This window comes from Myxocyprinus asiaticus, chromosome 48, assembly GCF_019703515.2.
Source record: "Myxocyprinus asiaticus isolate MX2 ecotype Aquarium Trade chromosome 48, UBuf_Myxa_2, whole genome shotgun sequence".
Lineage (NCBI taxonomy): Eukaryota > Metazoa > Chordata > Actinopteri > Cypriniformes > Catostomidae > Myxocyprinus > Myxocyprinus asiaticus.
In genome coordinates this window covers 12,792,401-12,816,724 of record NC_059391.1, presented here as the reverse complement: position 1 = coordinate 12,816,724, position 24,324 = coordinate 12,792,401, and the positions used below count along the sequence as shown (strand labels likewise).

Sequence of the window (24,324 nt, the reverse complement as noted above, 5' to 3'; positions counted from 1 at the left end):
ATGGCACCAGTGGACAAACTGAGATGAAATCTGCTTATTAAAAATCTTCACTTCGTTTCTGTCGAAGAAGGTAATTCATACACATCTGGGATAAATTAAAGGTAAGTAAATCATGAGAGAATTTTCATTTTTGGGTTAACTAACCCTTTAAGGTGTAATTGCTGCAAGTGGAGGATTCTTTGTTGAACAGAAGGTTTGAAAAATACAGCAGTTATTTAAATAGAAACAGTCATTTTAAAATTATAATTATCTTTACTGTAATTTTGATCACTTTAAAGCATCCTTGGTGAATGACATTATCATTTTCTTTTGCAAACATTTTCACAATTTCAGTGTTTCCAAACTTTTGAAGGGTAGAGTACATTCAGATTTAAATTGGATTCTGCATCCCTGATTTTCATGTAGTCTCAGACGTTTGGATCCCACTGTATATGCACAAACACACACTCACACCCATGCATGCCCACATTCACACAACAGAGTTAATGAATGCAAAACACAAAAACTGCATTTGAAATGCATTTTGTTAACTAATTAAACATTACACATTACATCACTCTGTGACTCATTGGTGACAGAGCACAAATTCGACTGAATGTAAACATCAACAATTTACTGTCACATGACTGAGCACAGCCAAAAACTGCATGTGCTTGTGGTCACGTCCATCCCTAACGCAGTTGTTTGGCCTACAGTCCAAAGCAATCCATTTTAAAATTGAGTTTTTCAGTCTGTCCAAGGAAAACTTAGGGGCTGTTTACACACGATGCATCTGCGCATTACATCTGTGCTGTTTTTTAAGTGTTGTTCTATGTAAACGTGGAGGATGGATGTCTTTGGCTGTTATGAGTACGAGATTCGCAAAAGTATGTTTTGAGTTGCTCCGATTGAAGGGAAATTCATTAAGGAATTTACGAGCGGGTCAAGGAGCATAAATTTGCATTCATTTTGCATTGTTACATAATTTTTTTATCACATAATTTTATATATACTGTACTGTGAATAAGTAAATAAGTGAAATTTCACTTCTAACCAGTTTGTAAAATGTCTGCAGGTCAAAGATCTTATGCGTTCCACTGGCATCATCAAACATACAGTGAAAAAAAAATAATTTGAAACTGGCCACACTACACTGTTTATTTAGTCAGATCTCTTAATGAAATGTCCATGAAGCAGAATGACATAGTATCCATAAATGTTTGACCAAATGACTCAAGCACATCAAAATAAAAAAATCTATAAAATGACTTATTAAACTGTCTTACAGCTAATTGAAGTGAATAGCTCACAATTTAAGACCAGTTCAATGTCTTGTCTGTATGAGGCCTACAGTATTTGCTATTTCTTCGAACCACTGTGCAATTTTATGCAATTAATTAATCTTAAAGGACTTGAAAACATTACAATTACTGGTATCTATCTAAGCAATATCGCACAAGCAAGAGTGCTAAGGGATTCATCAGAAATTGATTGGCTCATGGAAAGTTGTTTTTATATGACCGGTGGTTGGCAGAATAAGGGACGTGTATTTAAAAAATTAAATAGGTCCCAATTTGACTTCATGTTGACTTTAACTAATGTTACAAATTAAATGTTGATCATTGGCAAAATACATGTATTGTAAATATGAGCAGCAGTGTTTTAGTGTCAAGCATGAAAAGGAATCAGAAGAATCAAAGGAATATTCAATTATCAGATTATTACATCATCTCATAAACCGAAGGCTTTGAAAAGTAACAGCAAGGCTTTACTTTAAGATATGAGAAAGCAGTTATAGTTTCTGAAAAAGACTTGTGGCCATCTGCATTTATGCATAAATCCCTCTGATCTACCTACAGAAAAGCCTGGAATATGTAAAACAGTAAAACGTCATGGTTACTGGTGTAACCTCCGTTCCCTGATGGAGGGAACGAGACGTTGGTGTCGATGTAGTGACACTAGGGGTCACTCTTGGGAGCCCGAGACACCTCTGGTCTTTGATAAAAGGCCAATGAAAATTGGCGAGTGGTATTTGCATGCCACTCCCCCGAACATACGGGTATAAAAGGAGCTGGTATGCAACCACTCATTCAGGTTTTACGCTGAGGAGCCGATATAAGGTCCGGCCATTTCAGCGGGTAGTTCAGCGTTGTGGCAGGAGGGACCAACGTCTCGTTCCCTCCATCAGGGAACGGAGGTTACACCAGTAACCATGACGTTCCCTATCTGTCACTCACTTGACGTTGGTGTCGATGTAGTGACACTAGGGGTCACTCTTGGGAGCCCGAGACACCTCTGGTCTTTGATAAAAGGCCAATGAAAATTGGCGAGTGGTATTTGCATGCCACTCCCCCGAACATACGGGTATAAAAGGAGCTGGTATGCAACCACTCATTCAGGTTTTACGCTGAGGAGCCGATATAAGGTCCGGCCATTTCAGCGGGTAGTTCAGCGTTGTGGCAGGAGGGACCAACGTCTCGTTCCCTCCATCAGGGAACGGAGGTTACACCAGTAACCATGACGTTCCCTATCTGTCACTCACTTGACGTTGGTGTCGATGTAGTGACACTAGGGGTCCCTATACAAAACGCCACAAGGCTGAACTGTGTTACGTGAACTGGCGGTGTGTGGTGGGCAGACTTGCTGTGTGCCTCATAGCCAGCGCACCAGGTCGACACGTAACCTCCCCCAACACAGTTATGAGTGTCGAACGGCCCTACTTGGGGACAAGTCGACTACCCAAAGATAGAGACGGGCTTAACCCAGTCGTGGCCTCTTTTCCCCTTCTCTTTTTCCACTCCCTAAAAAAGAAGGGAGATTATCCTACTGGGCCGCCAGGTCTAGTCGGGGGGTGTCCCTCCCAAGGGGAGGACACTGCGGAGACCACACCTCGCCCCAAGAGGGGGGGATATTTAAGTGGAAGAATACATCACATGGTCTTTCCAACCATGTGGAGAGCCTTCAAGGTAGATCCTGCCCAATGGGGGAGGAGGTACTACAACATGGAGACTGGGGCAGAGGGGCTCTGCCCAAGGAAGACGCCGTTTGCCAGCAGGGAAACGAGCTAGCGGAAGATATAGATCGCATGGGGTTAGCCTTACAGGGAACCGCCACATGCGGAGCACCTACCCCAGCACCGGGCTCTTAGATAGCACGTGTACTGGGCCGGCAGTGAGTCTCTCCGAAGACTCGACTGCCACAGGGCTCGGAGGAAATCAACCAGGGAACAACCTTTGTGAACACTACTGGGAATTAACAGCGCACGTCTTCAGCTCAAAAGGAGGTGGGAGGCGCTATGTGCAAGCGATACACCCGGCCGGCTATCCCGGGCTTATCCGCTTGTGTTGCGTGCCACTACCTGGGACGAAACCGGTTCCACCCGGAGGTTGTAGAACCTTGCAAAGGTGTTGGGTGTTGCCCAGCCCGCTGCTCTACAAATGTCTGTTAGAGAGGCACCTCTGGCCAGAGCCCAAGAAGCCGCTACACCCCTGGTAGAATGGGCCCGTAGCCCTACCGGGGGCGGCATGTCTTGGGCGAGATATGCCATAGATATGGCATCAACAAGCCAGTGGGCGATCCTCTGCTTGGAGACAGCGCTTCCTTTCCGCTGTGCACCGAAGCAGACAAAGAGCTGCTCAGAGAGCCTAAAGCTCTGCGTGCGATCCAAATAGATGCGCAAAGCACGCACCGGACACAGCAACGCCAGGGCTGGGTCTGCCTCCTCCTGGGGCAGCGCTTGCAGGTTCACCACCTGGTCCCTAAAAGGAGTGGTGGGAACCTTGGGCACATAGCCCGGTCGGGGTCTCAGGATCACGTGAGAATAACCCGGACCGAACTCTAGGCACGTTTCGCTGATAGAGAACGCTTGCAGGTCACCTACCCTCTTGATGGAAGTGAGCGCAGTCAGGAGGGCAGTCTTCAGGGAGAGTGCCTTCAGCTCGACTGACTGCAAAGGCTCAAAGGGGGCTCTCTGTAGGCCCTGAAGAACTACGGAGAGGTCCCATGAGGGAACGAAGAGCGGTCTGGAGGGATTCAGCCTCCTAGCGCCTCTTAGGAACCTGATGATCAGATCGTGCTTCCCTAAGGACTTACCCTCAACTGCATCGTGGTGTGCTGCTATGGCAGCAACGTACACCTTCAAGGTGGAAGGGGACAGCCTCCCTTCCAACCTCTCCTGCAGGAAGGAAAGCACTGATCCGACTGCGCATCTCTGGGGGTCTTCGTGTCGAGAAGAACACCACTTAGCGAACAGAGACCACTTCAAGGCATACAGGCGCCTCGTAGAGGGGGCCCTAGCCTGAGTGATCGTGTCTACCACCGCGGGTGGTAGGCCACCTAGATCTTCCGCGTCCCGTCCAGGGGCCAGACATGGAGATTCCAGAGGTCTGGGCGCGGGTGCCAGAGGGTGCCCCGTCCCTGAGAAAGAAGGTCCTTCCTCAGGGGAATTTGCCAGGGGGAGCTGTCGCGAGGAGCGTGAGGTCCGAGAACCATGTCTGGGTGGGCCAGTAGGGCGCTACCAGGATGACCTGCTCTTCGTCCTCCCTGACTTTGCACAGTGTCTGTGCAAGTAGGCTCACTGGGGGAAATGCGTATTTGCGAATGCCAGGGGGCCAGCTGTGTGCCAATGCGTCTATGCCGAGAGGAGCCTCGGTGAGGGCGTACCAGAGCGGGCAGTGGGAGGATTCTTGGGAGGCGAACAGGTCCACCTGAGCCCGACCGAATCGACTCCAAATCAGCTGGACCACCTGGGGGTGGAGTCTCCACTCTCCCCTGCGGGGAACCTGCTGTGACAGCGCGTCCGCTGTAACGTTGAGGTTGCCCGGGATATGAGTGGCTCGCAGCGACTTGAGGTGCTGCTGACTCCGGAGGAGGAGACGGCGGGCGAGTTGTGACATACAGCGGGAGCGCAGACCGCCTTGGCGGTTGACATATGCCACCGCTGCCGTGCTGTCTGTCCGAACTAGCACGTGCTTGCCCTGGATCAACGGCCGGAACCTCCGCAGGGCGAGCAGAATTGCCAGTAACTCGAGGCAGTTGATGTGCCAACGCAGCCGCGGACCCGTCCAGAGGCCGGTGGCTGCGTGCCCGTTGCAAACAGCGCCCCAGCCCGTCTTGGAGGCGTCTGTCGTGACCACGATGCGCCTGGAGACCAGTTCTAGAGGAACACCTGCTCGTAGAAACGAGAGGTCGGTCCAAGGGCTGAAAAGACGGTGACAGACCGGTGTAATGGCCACGCGGTGTGTCCCGTGGCGCCATGCCCGTCTCGGGACTCGAGTCTGGAGCCAGTGCTGAAGCGGCCTCATATGCATCAACCCGAGCGGGGTGGCCACCGCCGAGGATGCCATATGCCCCAGGAGCCTCTGAAAAAGTTTCAGTGGAACCGCTGCTTTCTGTTTGAACGCCTTCAAACAGGCCAGCACCGACTGGGCGCGCTCGTTCGTAAGACGCGCCGTCAGAGAGACTGAGTCCAACTCCAAACCGAGAAAAGAGATGCTCTGAACCGGGAGGAGCTTGCTCTTTTCCCAGTTGACCCGAAGCCCTAGTCGGCTGAGGTGCGAGAGCACCAGGTCCCTGTGTGCGCATAACACGTCTCGAGAGTGAGCTAAGATTAGCCAGTCGTCGAGATAATTGAGAATGCGAATGCCTACCTCCCTTAACGGGGCAAGGGCAGCCTCTGCGATCTTCGTAAAGACGCGAGGAGACAGGGACAGGCCGAAAGAGAGGACTTTGTACTGATACGCCCGACCCTCGAACGCGAACCGCAGGAAGGGTCTGTGTCGAGGAAGGATCGAGACGTGAAAGTACGCGTCCTTCAGGTCTACCGCCGCGAACCAATCCTGATGCCGGACGCTCGCTAAAATGCGTCTTTGCGTCAGCATCTTGAACGGGAGTCTGTGTAAAGCCCGGTTCAGTACTCGCAGGTCCAAGATTGGCCGCAACCCACCGCCTTTCTTCGGTACGATGAAGTAGGGGCTGTAAAACCCTTTCTTCACCTCGGCTGGAGGGACAGGTTCTATCGCGCCCTTTCGTAGGAGGGTAGCGATTTCCGCACGCAGAGTAACAGCGTTTTCGCCCTTGACGAAGGTGAAGTGAGTACCGCTGAACCTGGGCGGGCGCCTGGCGAACTGAATCGCGTAGCCGAGTCGGACGGTCCGGATCAACCACCGCGATGGATTGGGAAGTGCAAGCCATGCATCCAAATACCGTGCGAGGGGAACCAAGGGGACAACATCGTCGGACGTACCGGCAGGTGGGGCCTCGCGGCGGGGCGGAGCGCGAGGTGCCACAGCACGTCGTGGCCGTGCTGAGTCTAGGGACATCGAAGCACTTACCTGGCTCCTTGTGACCACCCCCGGAACAGCCTGGGACGGGGGAGGAAGAGGCCTGTCCTCGCAACCCGTGGAGGCTGTCACATCGGGGGTGGATTTGTGCCACAGCTGGGCGCTCAGGGGCGAAAAGGGCACCGCTGGAGCGCCAATCCTGCAAGATAAAGCCCGTGGACGGTAGTCGTGGTGATGACCGTACACAACGGGTATGTGACCCAGGGAGGAAGGAAGCCGCTCTTTTGTTGAACTGTTGGGTACCACAGCCACTTGGGCGTACGGCGAAATCAAACGAAAAGGCAACAAAAGATTTTCCACCCGGCCCTCCACCGGGGGATGGAGTGGTCTTTCTACCAGCTCCAGGTGAGTGGGTTCCCTCGTCCCTGGGTTGTCCGTCTCAGGGGCGCCTCGAAGACCTCCGTGGGTTCTTCGGTGTCGGCTGAGAGACGGGTGGCGTCGGCTTCCTGCGGTGGGCTCCACGCCGGGGCCGGGCCGGAGGGGCGGGCTGCGGCGGAGCCGGTGCAGTCACCGCAGGGGGACGCCCTTGGCGACGAGCAGACGGGGTGCGGGGTCTTGAGCCGCGCCGGGGCAGGATGTGCCGGATTGCCTCCGTCTGCTGCTTTACCGTCGAGAACTGCTGGGCAAAGTCCTCAACGATGTCGCCAAATAGGCCCGCCTGGGAAATGGGGGCAGCAATGAACCGTGTCTTGTCGGCCTCGCCCATCTCGACCAGGTTGAGCCACAGGTGGCGCTCCTGGACCACTAGTGTGGCCATCGTCCGCCCAAGAGACCGCGCTGTGACCTTTGTCGCCCGGAGGGCGAGGTCGGTCGCCGAGCGCAGTTCCTGCATCAAATCTGGGGCGGAACTACCCTCGTGCAGTTCTTTCAGTGCCTTGGCTTGGTGGACCTGCAGGAGAGCCATGGCGTGCAGGGCAGAGGCGGCTTGTCCAGCAGCGCTGTAGGCCTTGGCCGTCAGGGACAACGTGAGCCTACAGGGCTTGGAGGGGAGCTTAGGGCGTCCACGCCAGGTGGCGGCGCTCTGCGGGCATAAGTGCACTGCGAGCGCCTTATCCACCGGGGGAATCGCCGTATAGCCCCTGGCCGCCCCGCCATCGAGGGTAGTGAGAGCGGGGGAACTGCGGAGCCGGGTTCGGGCAGTAAAAGGTGCCTCCCACGACTTCGTCAGCTCCTCATGCACCTCCGGGAAGAATGGCACTGGAGCGGGGCGCGGCCGGTCTGAGCGGCGCCGCGAGCCCAGAAACCAATCATCAAGCCGCGAGGGTTCAGGGGAGAGTGGAGGGTTCCACTCTAGCCCGACGCTCGCGGCCGCCCGGGAAAGCATGTCCATCATTTCGGCGTCGGCCTGTAACTGGGCGACCGTCCCCGAAGGGGGAAGCCCAGCTGAGGCTTCTGCGTCCGACTGGACAAGCCCGCTCTCCGACGCTGCGCTCGAAAGCTCATCATCTTCGCGGGCCTCGAACGAGAAGCCAGACTCGCCGTGCGACGAGCCGGTGAACTCATCCGGAAGCCCGATTGGGGCAGACGAGCGTGCTGGGGAATGGGAGGTCCGCGGGGGGGAACCCGGCGGAGGCGATCCCTTTGAGGTCCCCAAATCGCCCCCAGCGCCAGCCGCGCTGACCTCAAACCCGTAGGTAGGAGGACCAAGGCGGGGAGCCGCTGGGGTGGCTTGCTTTCTTACAAAAGCAAGCCGCGACCGCAACGTTGCCATGGTCATGTTCTCGCAGTGAGAACATGAGCCATTCATAAACGCTGCCTCCGTGTGGGTCGCGCCCAGACACGAAAGACAGCGATCATGACCATCCGAAGTTGAGAGAAATCGACCGCAACCAGGAATAACACACGAACGGAAAGGCATCTTTAAAAAGACGCGTCTTTAAAAAGACGTTCCGTGTGTGCGCTCTTTTAGAGAAATATATACTCTTTTTAGAGGGGAAAAATGCTCTTTCAGAAAATATACTCTCTAGTTTTTCTGCCGAAGCGCCCAGGAGCGTTCTCTGCAGTGCACCAGTGCAGAGGAGGGAGAAGCCGCTGAAATGCGCCGTCAGATCCAGCAGAGGTGAATGAACAGTGCTATTTAGCTCGATGAGCATGACCGTTCGGCTCCGAAGAGAAAATCTGAATGAGTGGTTGCATACCAGCTCCTTTTATACCCGTATGTTCGGGGGAGTGGCATGCAAATACCACTCGCCAATTTTCATTGGCCTTTTATCAAAGACCAGAGGTGTCTCGGGCTCCCAAGAGTGACCCCTAGTGTCACTACATCGACACCAACGTCGAGTGAGTGACAGATAGGGAACAACAAAGCTGAATTCTCTTTAGAATTATATGACTTCTTTTTTGTGTGTGTGGAAAAGATCACTCCAAATGATTCAGCAAGAAAAGGGGATTGTATCAAGTGTTTAGGAATGTTTGATGCACTGCATGAAGCAACAAAACGTAGTGGCATGAATTAATTTTCTAAAAAGTGACAAATATGAGTGTGTAGACGAGGTGAGGTGTTCATGTGTGTGTGAAGAGGATTAATGGGACAGGAAGGAAGGGGAATCATAATATAAGATGGCAAGGAAGACACAAATGACAAATATGGTTGAAGAGACAGCAGAAGGGAAGAAACTGCACTCTAAAAAAATGCTGGGTTAAAAATTACCCAGTTTAGATAATTTTGGCAACCCAGCACTGGGTCCAGTATGGACGAACTCAACACTGGCTTGTTTTGACCCAGCAAGGTTGGGTTAAAAGTTTGACCCAGCATGCTGTTTTTTTGTTTGTTTTGTTTTTAACCCAACTAACAGTTAAAAATGACTATACTGCTGGGTTAAAATATACCCAAATTGGATTGAAAATTTAAACTAGAATTCTTGGTCATCAAATCACTTCACCACCTTCCCCAACCCCCAAACACATACACACACACACATGCACATGTTGGTGCAGCTATCCTTATGAGTAGTCTCCATAGACATAATGATTTTTATACTGTACGAACTATAGATTCTATCCCCTAAACCTAACCCTCACAAAAAACTTTCTGCATTTGTTTATTATGTTTTTAAAGCAATTTTAATTATGAGGACACTAGAAATGTCCTCATAAACCACATTTATAGCATAATACCCTTGTAATTACCAGTTTGTAACCTAAAAAATACCCTCGTAAACCAGCCAAACATGCACACACACACACAAAATAAGAGAGGCAGATTCCAATAACGATCAAAAGGTAGAAATGTATTGTCTGTTGCAATAAACAAGTTACCAGTCTGTAGAAATTCACACACTGGGGAACGCTTCTTGGGATAATTCATATTTAAGAGGTAGAAAGCTTTGAAGTAAATGTCCACTGTGCAAAGCTGATTGTTTTCTCCAAGCATCAGTGTGTTTAAAAATTTGAAGGTATCTTGAAACTGCAGGTAATCAGCCACTGGTACCAATCTGTGAAAACAGAAATGACTGTGCATCAATGCATGAAGAAGACTAAGTTTAAACCTTTAAGTATTCATCTTTAGCAGCAGTAAAATCATTATGCGTCTCATGACTTATCAGTGCTTCTTCTAAAGTATTTGGTATTTTCAGTAACACCTTACAATAAGATTGTATTTGTTAACATTAGTTAACTACATTAGTTAAAGTAGCAATGAACAATAATTTGAGTTAATGTTAATTTATGAAAATTGGTCATTGTTAGTTCATAATGCATTAACTAAGGTTCACTAATGTTGTTAAAATCGTTCACCCAAAAAATTATAATTTTCTAATCATTTATACAGTGTATGTACTTGAGTAGAGCGTGTACAGAGCTCTGCACATGGGTCAAGCACAAGTAATGCATAAACTAACGTTAACAAATAGGCCTTGTATTTTCTTTTGAAGGCAACCCTAACCAAACACCTCCCATGACACCAGCCCATGGCAAACATATAAGGCCCTTTTTTCATGCCTGTGTTAAGAACAGGATGATGTGCCAAGACCATGCACTACTACTACTACTACTATTAATTTACAATTATTTCAAGTATGGTTGTTGATGGCAGCACAAAAATTTACTTTTTCAAACAGGATGTGTTCTAGAATTCAGAGACAGCCGGAAAGAGCACATCAGAATGCAGCGGTCTCCAGATGTGTTTTTCAAACTACATTTAACTTGACAAAGCATCTTAAACACATCAACTATACATGAGATGTGGAAACCATTGAGATCCGACACAAAGTCCATTTCATGCATATTAAAATATTGACTTCTAAAGCCACTTTTTATAATGTCACTTAGGGCTTTACTTGTCAGCCACAATAAAGTAATATCATTAAATTATCTTTATTTGCGAGATGTCATTAAATATTGATACTGTATATGTGATTTTTTTTATTAATTAATCTGAAACTTAATCAATGTTTAATCAGCAAATTGAACATTTTAATCGACTGACATCCCTCGTTCAGAGTTAACCAAAAAAAAAAAAAAGTTTAGACTGTGCACTACTGCTAATGCATTTTTTAGGATATTGCTAGATCTAAGGGCAGTTTTGATGGTGGGGCAAGATACAGCTGAGTGTGAGTATGTGTGCTTGCAAATGTGTACATGTAAATACTTAATACTATTATTTTAAAATTGAATTTTAACTTACAGGCTGCATGTCAATGAAGGCCTTCCGTGTGAAGCTTGGTCCGAATATTTTCCTTCCAATCGTGTACACCGATGTTGAGAGCACAGATGAGACCAGAAAGGCGATGTCACCTTGTTTGTTTTAAATAAAAAGGAAATGTACAATTGTTCAATGTAAATCAAAAAAGTTTAAGACTTTAAAAATTTGAATGATGTGACATTTGGATGCGTGATGTATCATTAAGGAATAGCTCACCCCCAAATGAAAATCCTGTCATCATTTACTCTTAGTATGAATCCTACTCTTGATTGTTTATTATTTATTTTAAATACCCTCATATCATACCAAACACAAATGCTGTTATTGAACACAAAAAAAAACATTTTTGAATGTTCTTCAATTCCATTTTCCATACAATGTCAGGCCATAGTAACCAGTCTGTCAACCCCCAAAAATGGTCATAATCATGGGATAAGCAGAATAATGGATTCCTGTTGAATGCACAACAACGGTGGTGCATTGGTCTGTTGTAAAATATTGCTTACTAAAAAAAAAAAAAAGAGAAAAGTTTATAAAATGACTTACATGTCTCCAGCATCGTCTCTCACTCTCTTCAGTCTTCACAGAGGTTTGAAATTTCACGTGGCATCCACAACACAGCACCACTCAGTTAGAGGTTATTCAGTGTATAGTTATAAATCCAAACTGAAAACCTGAAAATATGCTGAGACAAACAAATGTATATGTGGTTGTTATGTATTATATGCGTGGTAACTGCGGTATCAGTGAAATAACTGTATCTAAACCGTTGAAGTTTTTGAAAGTTAATGTACATCTGTGATGTAACGCCCACTTCGCTTCGCATTATCACTTCAGAATGCGCATTCATTTTCAGTAATTCAACAGTCCGTCTCTAATTATTCCTTCATATGTTCAAAAATGACTAAATAAATGAATAAATTAACAACTTACAGCGTACATCTTCCAGTTTCCAGCGTTGGCACTCTTTCTCTCATTTGGTAGCCTTCACAAAGATTTGAAACTGTGCGTAACAACGTATATTGTTTCTCTCACGTCTGCTTTCCCAACCCAGCAGTTCTGGGTTACAAGTTTAAAACGTTTACCAACCCAGATTAGGTCAAATCAACCCAATTTATTCATCCAACAGTCTCAACCCAGAGACTTGGGTAGAAAAAATAACCCAGCATTTTTTAAGAGTATTTCAGTTCCTTAAAGCAGTGATTCCTAACTGGTAATTGGCCCAGTGACGAATAAGGTTTTCAATTGACCAAAAATTAAAATAGGTTGAAACTGCACATCAAAGTAGTTTTTGCTTTTATGAGGATGTTATTGCCTTATTACTAAAATCTTATTTTCAAAAATGTTTTTTAAGTGTTTTAATTGAGAATCATGTGACGACACCAGTCAAAATGTCATACGGGATAATGTTAATGAAGTTTCAAAATATTATCATATTAAAAATGTTTTAATCAATAATACTTCATGAATATATAAAGTGAGGCAGTAACCAATATTTAGAGCTCGGAAAATAAAACTTGCACAGTTATTTTTTTCTCATTATAATGTGTTTGCTTTAAATGTGACCCTACTTGTTAAAGTTCTTTACCCACATTTTAAAGCTGCAATGTGATTTAAGCTGCAAAATGTCTGAAAATGTTTTACAGTAATTGGCATCATATTATTATTGTTTTCTCAGCTCCATAAAATGAAATGATGCATTTTAAGGGAAAAAATCAGCATTATCCCACCTGACTGAAATTGTTACTCGGTATGACACCTTATGTCACAACGGATTGTCATGCACTACGTATGTGTATGTGTGTGTGTGTGTATGTATGTATGTATGTATATGTATGTATATATATTCATATATGTGTATATGTGAATATATGTGTATATGTATATGTATGTGTGTGTATGTATGTGTGTGTATGTATGTTTATGTATGCATGTGTGTATGTATATATATGTGTATATGTATGTGTATATGTATGTATATGTGTATATATGTGTGTGTGTGTGTGTGTGTGTGTGTGTGTGTGTGTGTGTGTGTGTATATATATATATATGTCTATTGTATATTATATATATACTTTTTTCTTTTCAATATTTATCTATTTTTTATTCAATTTTAATTATTTTTTAAAAGTCTTGTTGCTGTTTTTTTGTATTGTTGTGTACTGGAAGCTCCTGTCACCAAGACAAATTCCTTGTATGTGGAAGCATACTTGGTAATAAAGCTCATTCTGATTCTGATTCTGATTCTGATGAGTTTACACATGAATTGTAATTTTTACACAACTTACACACAATTGATGTTCATAAATAATTAATTTTTATGTTATGCAAAAGTAGTCACACTGAAAATAGTTTTTTCAAGGAAATTAATTAGGCTACGCTGTAAAGAAACCATGCTGCTCTCTCTTTGTTTGACAGTGGCATCTAGTAAAATCATAAAAATGTGAAAAATGTACATATACATATTAACTGTTAATGAATTATATAAATATTAAGCATCTAGGCAAATGAAAATTTTTATGAATACGGTGCATCCTCTTTTGACACGTTTAAACATGAAATAACTAATAACGCACTGTGTATGGTGAAGTATGCTTAATAACATGCTTTATTAACAGAGAAGAAAAGTTATTTCAAGTTTATTAAGGCTTTATGAATGTGTAATGACGCTACACTTAAAATACAATGTGACCCAACAATGAATCAGCAATAAGGGTTTGGAGGGTATGCTTCAGTTAGCATATTAGCTTACAACAAACTGGGACTAGATAACTAGCTAACTAGCTAGTCTGGTTGTTGAAGAGAATTTGGTGTAGTTAAACTTACATATTTTGCAAAAATTTTATTCTAATCACTTCTGGCCAACAGGTTCAACATGTTAAGCTTGGGCAGAGCAAGCAAGTAAGCAAACCTATGGAACATTTGTCAGTAGGAGAGTAAGCTACTCACTCACCTCAGGGGCCGGTTGCACCAGCTATATGTAAGTTTCAACTTAAATTTCAAATTAAACTTAGGTAGGACGTAACCTTATGTATAAACTAAATATTTACAGAAGCCTCAGACCAGGAGCAACTGATGGAATAAAAAAGCAGGCTTATTTAATGACATCAATGAGCTCATGTTTTGGTTGACAAGCTTCAGTCCTTTCGACATATCCTGTATGATGATGTTGACATTTACACATTTATATTTACAGGAGAAAACATTATGTAAAAAACTTACTACTTCAGCATGAAACCGATCTAACGGTGCACTTTCCTGTGTACGCCGCCTGGTGTCAAGTTTCAACATACACGAAATAGATATTAAAATGAATAAATATCTGTTGTATTAGTATTTATTTATTTATTGCCCCTTGTCATTTTAGATACAGTTATTAAATATTGTTATTTACATAGGCTAAATATACCATTAATTAAAACTCGTTTTTTTTTTTAAAATGGGGATATAATTTATTGCAGCTGACAGTTACGTGAGTAAACAAGGTTTGAACATCAACTGTAATGAGATCAAACTGAAATGCACAGCTTTTTAACACTTCTGTGTACAAATTTGAAGGCTGTTTATTAGATCAGTACAGGTAAACATCATATTATGCGACTACGCATTACTTTACGGAGAGTTTACGACCTACTAGTTAAGTCTTGCCTTAAGAACAGGTGGTGCAACCAAATTAAGCTCTGATTTAGTTACAAACTAACTAGTAGTTACTAAGCCCTTAGTGTGAACTTTATGTCCAAACTTACGTAAGAACTTAAGCACAACTGGTGCAACCCTACCCAGTTGAATTTCCTGCCACTGAAGAGAGAAAAAAACTGCATGGTGATGTCACTAGAGTGGATGGCCTTTTCTTAAAGGGGCAGATTCCCCAGTATGACAGGTTGGACAGTCATTTAATTTAATTATAATTTAATAATTAAATATTATTAATATATTATTTGTTAGTATTTAACTAAACAATGTTCTTTAATGTGTATATCACAATAAGAATGGAAATTATACAAATAATAAAAAATATAAATCCGGGATAACGGATGACATTATGGGCTTACAGAAAAAAATCCTATATGACAAAATTGTTATCCGGAATGACAAAACTCAGTTTGAACCTTAATCAGGCAGTTGTTTTGGCTACCTGTAGAAATCTGAAACCTTGACCTTCAACTTCCAAGTATGTAGATTCATATTAAATAAAAACATTTGCATAAAATTAACATGATATATGTTTTTTAGCGTTATCCCAAATGACACAGGATTTTACTACATAGTGTACCAGTGAGCGAAAAGGGTAAATTAAACACATTTTAAGAGAGTCTTACTAACCTTTCACCATTGTTTGGGGGTCCTTCAGGGTCTTCCTGATTGTGTAACATCCTGTCTGATAATGTGTCAAAATAAAATGCCCCATAAAACTGCTCCAGATTGCTTGTTATCCTGGATGACATTGGCTGACTGCCAGTTTTGGGACAGAATGCTCCAAAGCATAACAATCAACTGGATGTCATATTTTTTTTTTAAATATTTCAATATATTGTTGGCAACACTCATACAATAATGCCTGTGGCAGAGATTTTAGTTGTTGTTTTTTTTTTACACTTTTTGTAGCTTTTTTGCATTTCACCATGAGGTCCATACAGTTATCCGGTATGACATTGTGTGACTATAATGTCTAATAATTCTTAAACTTTGTAAAACACTCATAACATGTTCATATCATTTGATAAACAGAGATTAATAGATTCAATAAATGTGTTTTTATAAACATTTTCCTTATTTTTACTCCATAAAGTTGTTTGGACATCAAAATTGCACGTCACATCATTGGTCCAATTACTAATTACTGGAAGTAATTACTTATTAATTCTAAATTAAGTTACTTTCTAAAACACTTTTCACAGAAAGGTTTTTGTTTTTCCCACTCAAAGAATTCAAAATAATGTCTGTATTCCTTCTGGTTCATTATCTCACGTGAGTCATATAGTCAGCACCACGTGTTCCTCCCTTACAATGACTCTTACTGACTCTTCAGCTGTCACAAAATATACAAACAGATGAACATATGAGCATACCTGCTATTTTAAATGTATTCTATATAAAAAATATTATTTTAGAAATTTGTGTAACCCAAGTAATGTACTTAAAAGTAATTAACTTAATTGAAAGTCAGTAACTACTCTGATTACAAGAATTTAAAATGTTACACTACTTTTTTTACTTAAAAAGAAATTTGATTACAGTAATAATTACTTTTCAATCAGATTACATCCAACACTGGTCATGACAATACATTGCACATTTTATCACACTGATTTGTCCACATCAGAGAAAGAATGCAGTTGTTCCAGAACCATTAATGGGGCTGGATGTTATGAAAATCAGTTGGTTCTGATAGTTTTTATTCTTTTAGACAAGAATTTGTTCTTGATTTATAACCCTAAACAGTAGTCATGAAAATAATGTACAAAGAACTTGCAACATGAAAGTTGTGTCATTTTTTTGATGCTTAAATATTTCTTCCTGTCTTAGCTTCATATTCAGAGACAGCTATAAGTACATTTAACCATTTCAAGGTTAAATTTCCCTGTAAGGTGTAACACTGTGGCTTTGTGTCGCATTTAAAAATAAGTTTTCTGTTTGTTTGAGCATCCCGACCAGCGCGACACAGCAACACTTGCTCAATTAATAATGTGTTTTGGGCGGAACTATTCATTTGTCCGACCAATGGCCAACAATTCTTTTTGACAACACAATAAGTGGTTGTGCAATTTAAAGTTCAAACATTTCTGATGATAAACTAAGGGGGCATTTTTTTATATTTAAAAAAGTTAATGAAACAATCAGGGTTTAATTTACTTTCCAACAACTGATTTAAACTAAAGAGGAGAATAATGTGTTACAGTAGCAGAATTTTCTCACCATTAAAGCTGACATTTCTGATGTAACCCAGCAGCTCCTTGCCGTCGATGTTGCTCATGCGGGGACAAAGGCCTAGATATCCTGAGCAGAGATCCCGATGCATACGGTGCAGGGCGTGGGCCATAGCATACACAGCGTCCATTACAAACTGCACCTTCCCTTCTTGCTCATAGATGGAGTCCCTGCCGACCTTTTCCAACCCTGCAAAGACAATGACATGAGGGATCAAATCTGAAGCTTTTATACATTTCACTCAACAAATGAAAAGACCAGCATATCTTGTGACCAGTGTGTGTTGTGCATGTTTGAACTGTTTGAAACGTTGAAACATGCCAAAAGTTTGACCAGTGTAAAGACAAAAGAAAGAACCAAGATAAAGTGACTGCCTTCATGGTGGTGAGCTGAGAGCTCATGCGACTCCTGAGCTTTTGACTGGCTTTGCGTGGAGGCATTAATTTATATATGCAAGCTTAATTTTTTTGGAAAGCATTTCCAAGGGTTTGTAATGCAGTTTTTCTTTTTCAAAAGCATGCCAAACTAATTCACACAATGCCTCAATGCCTAATGATGAATTCATGGCATGCGCTGTGATAATTAGTTTATTAGGGCTGACTGGATTAACCTTTCCATGGAGGTTATTAAGAAAAAATAACAATGAGCAAACAACAACAATATAAGTGTGACTCTACTGCAAAGTGACTCCACTAGCTCTTTTATAACTTTGATCTAAAATCCTGATCCGAAAATGCTCAATTAACTTTTTTTAAATCTTGTTTTAAGCTGAAGTGTGTTAGTTTTGCACCACTAGCTTCACCAGATGGAATTAAAAAAATGATTACTGTTTTCCAAGGAATTTCAGAAAACTCCCGCCATCTTCTGTTAGTTGTACAGAAAAATAGTCCCGCCCCCCCAAACTCACACAGTTGGTTAAAGGCAGTGTTACTTTGTTGGGTTGAACGGGACGCTCAAACAAACAGAGCAAAGTTTTGATAGTGCCACAGAGCGACAGAAGCTATGTTTCCATCTAAGTTACGAATTTAGTTTTTGCGAAAAACCATAACATCGCAAAAACAATGTGCGAATAAAGCGCGTTAATAAAGTGCGTTTTCATCCCATGTGTTCAAAAAAACAAAATCGTCACTTCCAGATAAATTACAGCCATTGCGACTCTTTTATTAATAAAATACTCACGGTTTAGAACAACAGACAAAAATTCCTAAAGAACTTGGGCTTTATTTTCATGAGCGCCCAAAGTGCAGTGCTAAGCGCAACCACCGTGTGCAACATCTTAACCAATTTTTGTGAGCAAACTAATTCTAAGTGCAAGTGCAAAGCGCTGGCGTGGGTAGGAGTGTTTGTGCTATCTGTGGGTGTATGCGCACAAACTGTGGGTGTATTAATACAGTGGCACAAAGTTTCAGTGCAAAGTTTAAATTCAGTTCCTGTGCTTGCAGTTTGGAGATTCCACCAGCAGGTGGTAATAAAGTTCATGTCCAAAATCAGAAAATACAGTGGAACTCTATATTATGTCCCTGACAATAACTGTTGTAGCCGTTTTATGAAACAAAAATGTATGAGATTTGTGTTTAACTCTATAGGTCATGGTTATTTTTAAATTATTTGTATTATTATGTTTATATTTACAATTGTATGTATGATATCATTTGTATCTGTATTTTTCCACCTGTTGTCATGGAGTCACTGCAAAAGGTGCTGGTGAAAGAAAGTGGAGAGGGTAATATGTTTAGATTTTAAGAATGTTTTAAAAAAAAAAATGTACCACTTGTTATTTGTATTATATTTTTGTTTATTTTGAAGTGTAACTTGAATTTAGAAATATTCTTTGTTTAATTTTTTCAATAAATGAATTTAATTTTTCAATATCAAAATCGACCAGTAGAAGTGAAGTGCGTGCCTGGTCTCATGAAATTTATGTTAACATGACAATATTTTAGCAAATCAAAATTATGTGCTGTATATCATGTTTGGCTGCAGTTTTCTAGAAACTCTCCCCGCTGCTGACCGTAGCGTGATGACGTAGTGGATTTCCGTGACGTACATGTCTAAACCAGCAGGATCTCATTATTATTTGCAGGTATTTGTACTTATTATTTAAAGACACATTTTTGTACTTATTTGTACACAAATGTTACAAATAAGTATATTTGTCTCAATGCTTTTCTATCCTGAAATATTTGAGGGTACTATACAACCTCAAGTCTAAAAACCCATGCCAATGTTGGCTTAATTTCTACAGTTTGGAGCATTATTTCAAGCTCATAGTCTAGTCTTTCTTTGAAATTAAGTAGCTTAGTTCGCAGAGTTCTCACAAGGTACTATGTCCGAGAGCACCTTAATGTGGCTGAACCTGGGTGATTCATTACACCAACAAGACGAGTAAGTGCTCCCCCTGCTAAGGTAAAAACTTCCCATTCAGTTGAGTTGTAGACTTCAATCCACTACAGAGAAGCATTGTATTTCATTCACTATAAATGAGTCCCTATAAATTCTAGCCTGACATGTTTAATGACTCTGGCTGGACCTGTTAATTTAGTCATTGCTACTGACCATTTTTTAAACCGCTCCTTTTTTGCTTCATGCTAAATTTAACATAAATGGGGAAATTAAGGTATCAACACTTTGCAATTAACCTCAGATATTACAAAGAGTCACCGTAGGGGTTGGTTTCATATTACATAATTGGGTAATACTGATAACACTGAATGTTAAAGTTCAATGCTGATAATTCTGTAATTACTGTAAAAATTATTATCTGGTTTCCCAGCTCAATATGAACTATAAGTAATCCATTTGTAGGTTAATTTTAACTAAAAGTGTAACATGCTGGGTTTCCATCCATGTATTTTTATGCACACCTTGTGAATAAAATCTCCAAAATGTACATAAACTTGGCAGATTAGATTGTGCAAAAAACAAACAAACAAACAAACAAAAACAAAACAAAAAACAGTAGGCTTGCACTTAAGGAGGGACCCAAGTCAAATCTAGCAGCCAGAATTTCATGGAGACTTAGGGCAGGGTGCTTTTGACCAGCTACAACACCTAGCAACCACATAGCAATGGCCTAGCCACCATCCAAAACACTCTAGCCAGGCTTAGCCAAGACATGAGAACACAGTTATAGTTGTGAGCTTCTACATGGCATTACTGCATAAAACAACTCAACAATGCCCTAGCAACAATCCAAAACACCGTAGCAACCACAAAGCAACATGCTAAAAACCAATAAGAAAACCATAGCAACCACGTACCATTGCCCTAGCATTGTAGCAGCGCGTTGTGCAAGGGAAAAAAACTCACTCATGATTTCTTCCAGAAATGTAAAAAATCTAGCTGAATTTTCCATTTTTAAAACCCATTCAACACTGAAACTTAAAGCTTAGGGGCAGAGTGTCAAATCTTGATGCATCAAGTTAAGCCAAGTCATTCTGTGCAGAAAGCACAATCCCAAACACACATTCTTAGTCTTAGTAAACAGCCCCAGTTCTCAAGGCTGAGAAAGTCTGGAGGCATGAGAAAGAGATCTTTTGTCTATATGAGTGATGAGTGGCAATACAGAGGACATAGAGCCCAATCATTAAAACCAGCATCTTAATTAAACTATCACTAACAGGGGCTAATTCAATTTGCCCTCAACGAGACCAACACAAACCTACTCGGTCTCACTTTGGCTTTACTGCAGATGAATGCCGCTCTGCCGCAATTAGATGAGATAATTAGATAAATGACTAATTAATTAAGTAGATTTTCTTTCACGATGAGATTAATAAAGCAAAATAACATGAACAGCATCAGAGCACATTTTGCCTCTGACAGCCCTGAATACATTTCCATTAACAGAATGGACTCCTATGCTGCAACTGTTTATCATATAAGTTCAAAGGCTTGTGCATTTTTTCCTTACCATGGTGATACAATGGCAGAAACTGACCGGAAACTCCTGGCCTGATTTTGTCGAGTGTGATGACTTATGAAACACAAGCTGGGCGAATTTAAGTATAAATCGTGGATTAATCCATTTGTACGTAAATTGTCCCATTGATCTGAATGCAACATATTACCTAAGAGTAGTTGTATGTTTGACTAACACAGAAATCATGAGACTTTTATACTGGGTGTATTCAGAAGAGGACACTATCTATTTTTTATTTTTTATTTTTTTAAAGGAGGATGCAGTGCATATGTGGTGCACAGTATGCATATTTCAGTATCCACAGAATACCTGAATGACCTACTATGGATCCTTCTTGACTGCCAAAATTTAAGATTTTTTGTTTTTTTAAAAAAACACAAAATTTGATTAAAAATACAAAATAACCATATTTATTCGCAATCTGTTATCTGAATGCCATTTGCTGAATTAAACATTCAATTCAGTGAGGTCATATGAAAACTGTAAATTGTAGCATACTTCTGGTTGGAATGTTTTTGTTGTTTACAGGTACTATAAAAGTTGCATAATTTTACAAAACAGTACACTTTAAATGTACTTTTTAGGTAAGTAGTAAAGTGTGCTTCATGTGTTAACATCTAAATGACCTGGTTTAATAAAAACAAATTCAAGTCAAAAATATTACTTAAAATCTAAACTGATTAAATCAACCCAACAAAAGTAATTTTTAAGAGTTAGATAAATTGGAAATAGATCTTTAAGGTAAAATTGCATGTTACCACTTTTTACAGCAGTACTGTATAAACTAAAAAGTGAAAATGTGCAGTTGTTTAAGGAGCTGTTTCTACCTGATTTGACCTTTAAAAATGACTTTTATTGGTGTAATAAAATGTAGTCAAGTTGATTTAGTCAAATAAAACAGTATTTTGATTAAATTAGACCAGTTAATTTAGATGTTACCACATGAAATATATTTATTATGTTACCTGCCAAAACATTTTTACATTGTACAGTATGCCTACATAGTGCACAGTATGCAGCAAACAGTATGCTAGTATTACATTCCAGACATCTTTATAATAATATGTCTCTTTTCATTTGAATGATTATCCATTATGAAGGCAAAACCAATTTTCTGGTCAGTCAATGTATGTGGCAAGTGTTCAGTGATTAAATCAACTGCTAATTAAAGTATCTTTATATCAAACATACAGTCATACAACTTTAAATTGTCTGGTGTCAACACTAATTCATTCGAACAGTTGTCAACAGAGCAATATAAATCTTTAGGAAATGAAGGAATAAGAAAGTTTTAGAGCAAGAGAAGGGACAGGAATGAGCAAAAATGTCATTATAGATGACACTGCATCTGTACAACTGACAAAGATATTAGGAAAAAGAAACTCCTAACTGCACTGAGGGCATGGGGTGATAGATATTGTCTAATTTACAATCCTATTCACTTTCAGTGTTTTTTTTTTATCCTGTCAATGTCTATGAAACATTCACACTGTAGCTAATGAGGAAGTGGAGCTATAGCTTCCTGTAGCCACTGCATTACCATCAATTACTTCTCATTTCCCTTGTTAAAAATGACAACAAAAAAACATGTGCTACTGTATGAGATGGTGCAACTGTTGATTTTGTTGTCTCTATGACAAAATACCTGCAGTTTCTACTAGGGCTGGGTGATATATAAAATGTTAATGCTGTTTTTACTATGATCTTGTTGGCGATGAAAATTTAACAAACTCATAACTAAGTTAGTGGAAAAGGCTGATAACAGTGTTGGGCCTCATGTATTCAGATAGAAGACAAAGGCAGGCCTAACACAGTTGTAAAACCTAACTAAGGCCCCCACATACCAAGTCGTAAATCTTACTTATAAAAACCGCGGCAAAATCAAACAAAGGGAGTCCAAAACAGACTACAAATCCCATGAAGCCTTGCTCACTAAAGGATCGAACTCTCAACTGCTATTGGAACTGCCCACCAACAGAACGTCCCTCAACCATGACATCATCAGGAGCAGAAATACACTATATTGCCAAAAGTATTCGCTCATCTGCCTTTAGACGCATATGAACTTAAGTGACATCCCATTCTTAATCCATAGGGTTTAATATGACGTCGGCCCACCCTTTGCAGCTATAACAGCTTCAACTCTTCTGGGAAGGCTTTCCACAAGGTTTAGGAGTGTGTTTATGGGAATTTTTGACCATTCTTCCAGAAGCGCATTCGTGAGGTCAGACACTGATGTTGGACGAGAAGGCCTGGCTCGCAGTCTTCGCTCTAATTCATCCCAAAGGTGCTCTATCGGGTTGAGGTCAGGACTCTGTGCAGGCCAGTCAAGTTCTTCCACACCAAACTCGCTCATCCATGTCTTTATGGACCTTGCTTTGTGCACTGGTGCGCAGTCATGTTGGAACAGGAAGGGGCCATCCCCAAACTGTTCCCACAAAGTTGGGAGCATGGAATTGTCCAAAATCTCTTGGTATGCTGAAGCATTCAGAGTTCCTTTCACTGGAACTAAGGGGCCAAGCCCAGCTCCTGAAAAACAACCCCACACCATAATCCCCCCTCCACCAAACTTCACAGTTGGCACAATGCAGTCAGACAAGTACCGCTCTCCTGGCAACCCCCAAACCCAGACTCGTCCATCAGATTGCCAGATGGAGAAGCGTGATTCGTCACTCCAGAGAATGCGTCTCCACTGCTCTAGAGTCCAGTGGCGGCGTGCTTTACACCACTGCATCCGACGCTTTGCACTGCACTTGGTGATGTATGGCTTGGATGCAGCTGCTCGGCCATGGAAACCCATTCCATGAAGCTCTCTACGCACTGTTCTTGAGCTAATCTGAAGGCCACATGAACTTTGGAGGTCTGTAGCAATTGACTCTGCAGAAAGTTGGCGACCTCTGCGCACTATGCACCTCAGCATCCACTGACCCCGCTCTGTCATTTTACGTGGCTGTCTACGAGTTGCTGTCATTCCCAATCGCTTCCACTTTGTTATAATACCACTGACAGTTGACTGTGGAATATTTAGTAGTGAGGAAATTTCACGACTGGACTTGTTACACAGGTGGCATCCTATCACAGTACCATGCTGGAATTCACTGAGCTCCTGAGAGTGGCCCATTCTTTCACAAATGTTTGTAGAAGCAGTCTGCATGCCTAGGTGCTTCATTTTATACACCTGTGGCCATGGAAGTGATTGGAACACTTGAATTCAATTATTTGGATGGGTGAGCGAATACTTTTGGCAATATAGTGTACCTCTGAAATGCTTCCGGGATTTGCTTCCAGCAACTTTGCTCGCCCTGTATAGACGCAGCTCATCGCTGCTCTCAGGTGCAGTCTCGTGGCACAAGGAAGTAACGTCCGACTTGAAACTGTGGCTATACAATCTCCATCTCGCTGGACGAGTTGAGATTACTCTGTGTTCAACTGAACACTCTAACGGATCCGAAGGAAACCGCCGAGCAATCTGCATCTTCATCCGTTTGCCTGCAGAAGTAAAGAGATTAAAG

At 42.0% G+C, this 24,324-nt stretch overlaps 1 protein-coding gene and 1 long non-coding RNA gene across 5 annotated transcripts in view; both read right to left on the bottom strand.

The window, feature by feature from the left end:
- LOC127437735 (metabotropic glutamate receptor 8-like) overlaps positions 1 to 24,324 on the bottom strand; it is a 272,494-nt gene that overhangs the window by 50,769 nt on the left and 197,401 nt on the right. For both annotated transcript variants that reach the window (XM_051692852.1, XM_051692851.1), the window contains exon 7: positions 16,879 to 17,079. In XM_051692852.1, coding sequence (XP_051548812.1) covers positions 16,879 to 17,079 — 201 coding nt within the window. The remainder of the gene's footprint in view (positions 1 to 16,878; positions 17,080 to 24,324) is intronic.
- On the bottom strand, positions 9,561 to 15,318 carry LOC127437754 (uncharacterized). Of its 3 annotated transcripts, none has more exons than XR_007896598.1 (4): positions 15,286 to 15,318; positions 11,509 to 11,647; positions 10,945 to 11,054; positions 9,561 to 9,754 (listed from the first exon to the last, which is right to left on the bottom strand). It is a non-coding gene; the product is annotated as an uncharacterized LOC127437754 (long non-coding RNA). The 3 variants fall into 3 exon arrangements; XR_007896597.1 differs by lacking the exon at positions 15,286 to 15,318 and adding an exon at positions 11,896 to 13,499; XR_007896596.1 differs by lacking the exon at positions 15,286 to 15,318 and having other exon boundaries at positions 11,509 to 13,493.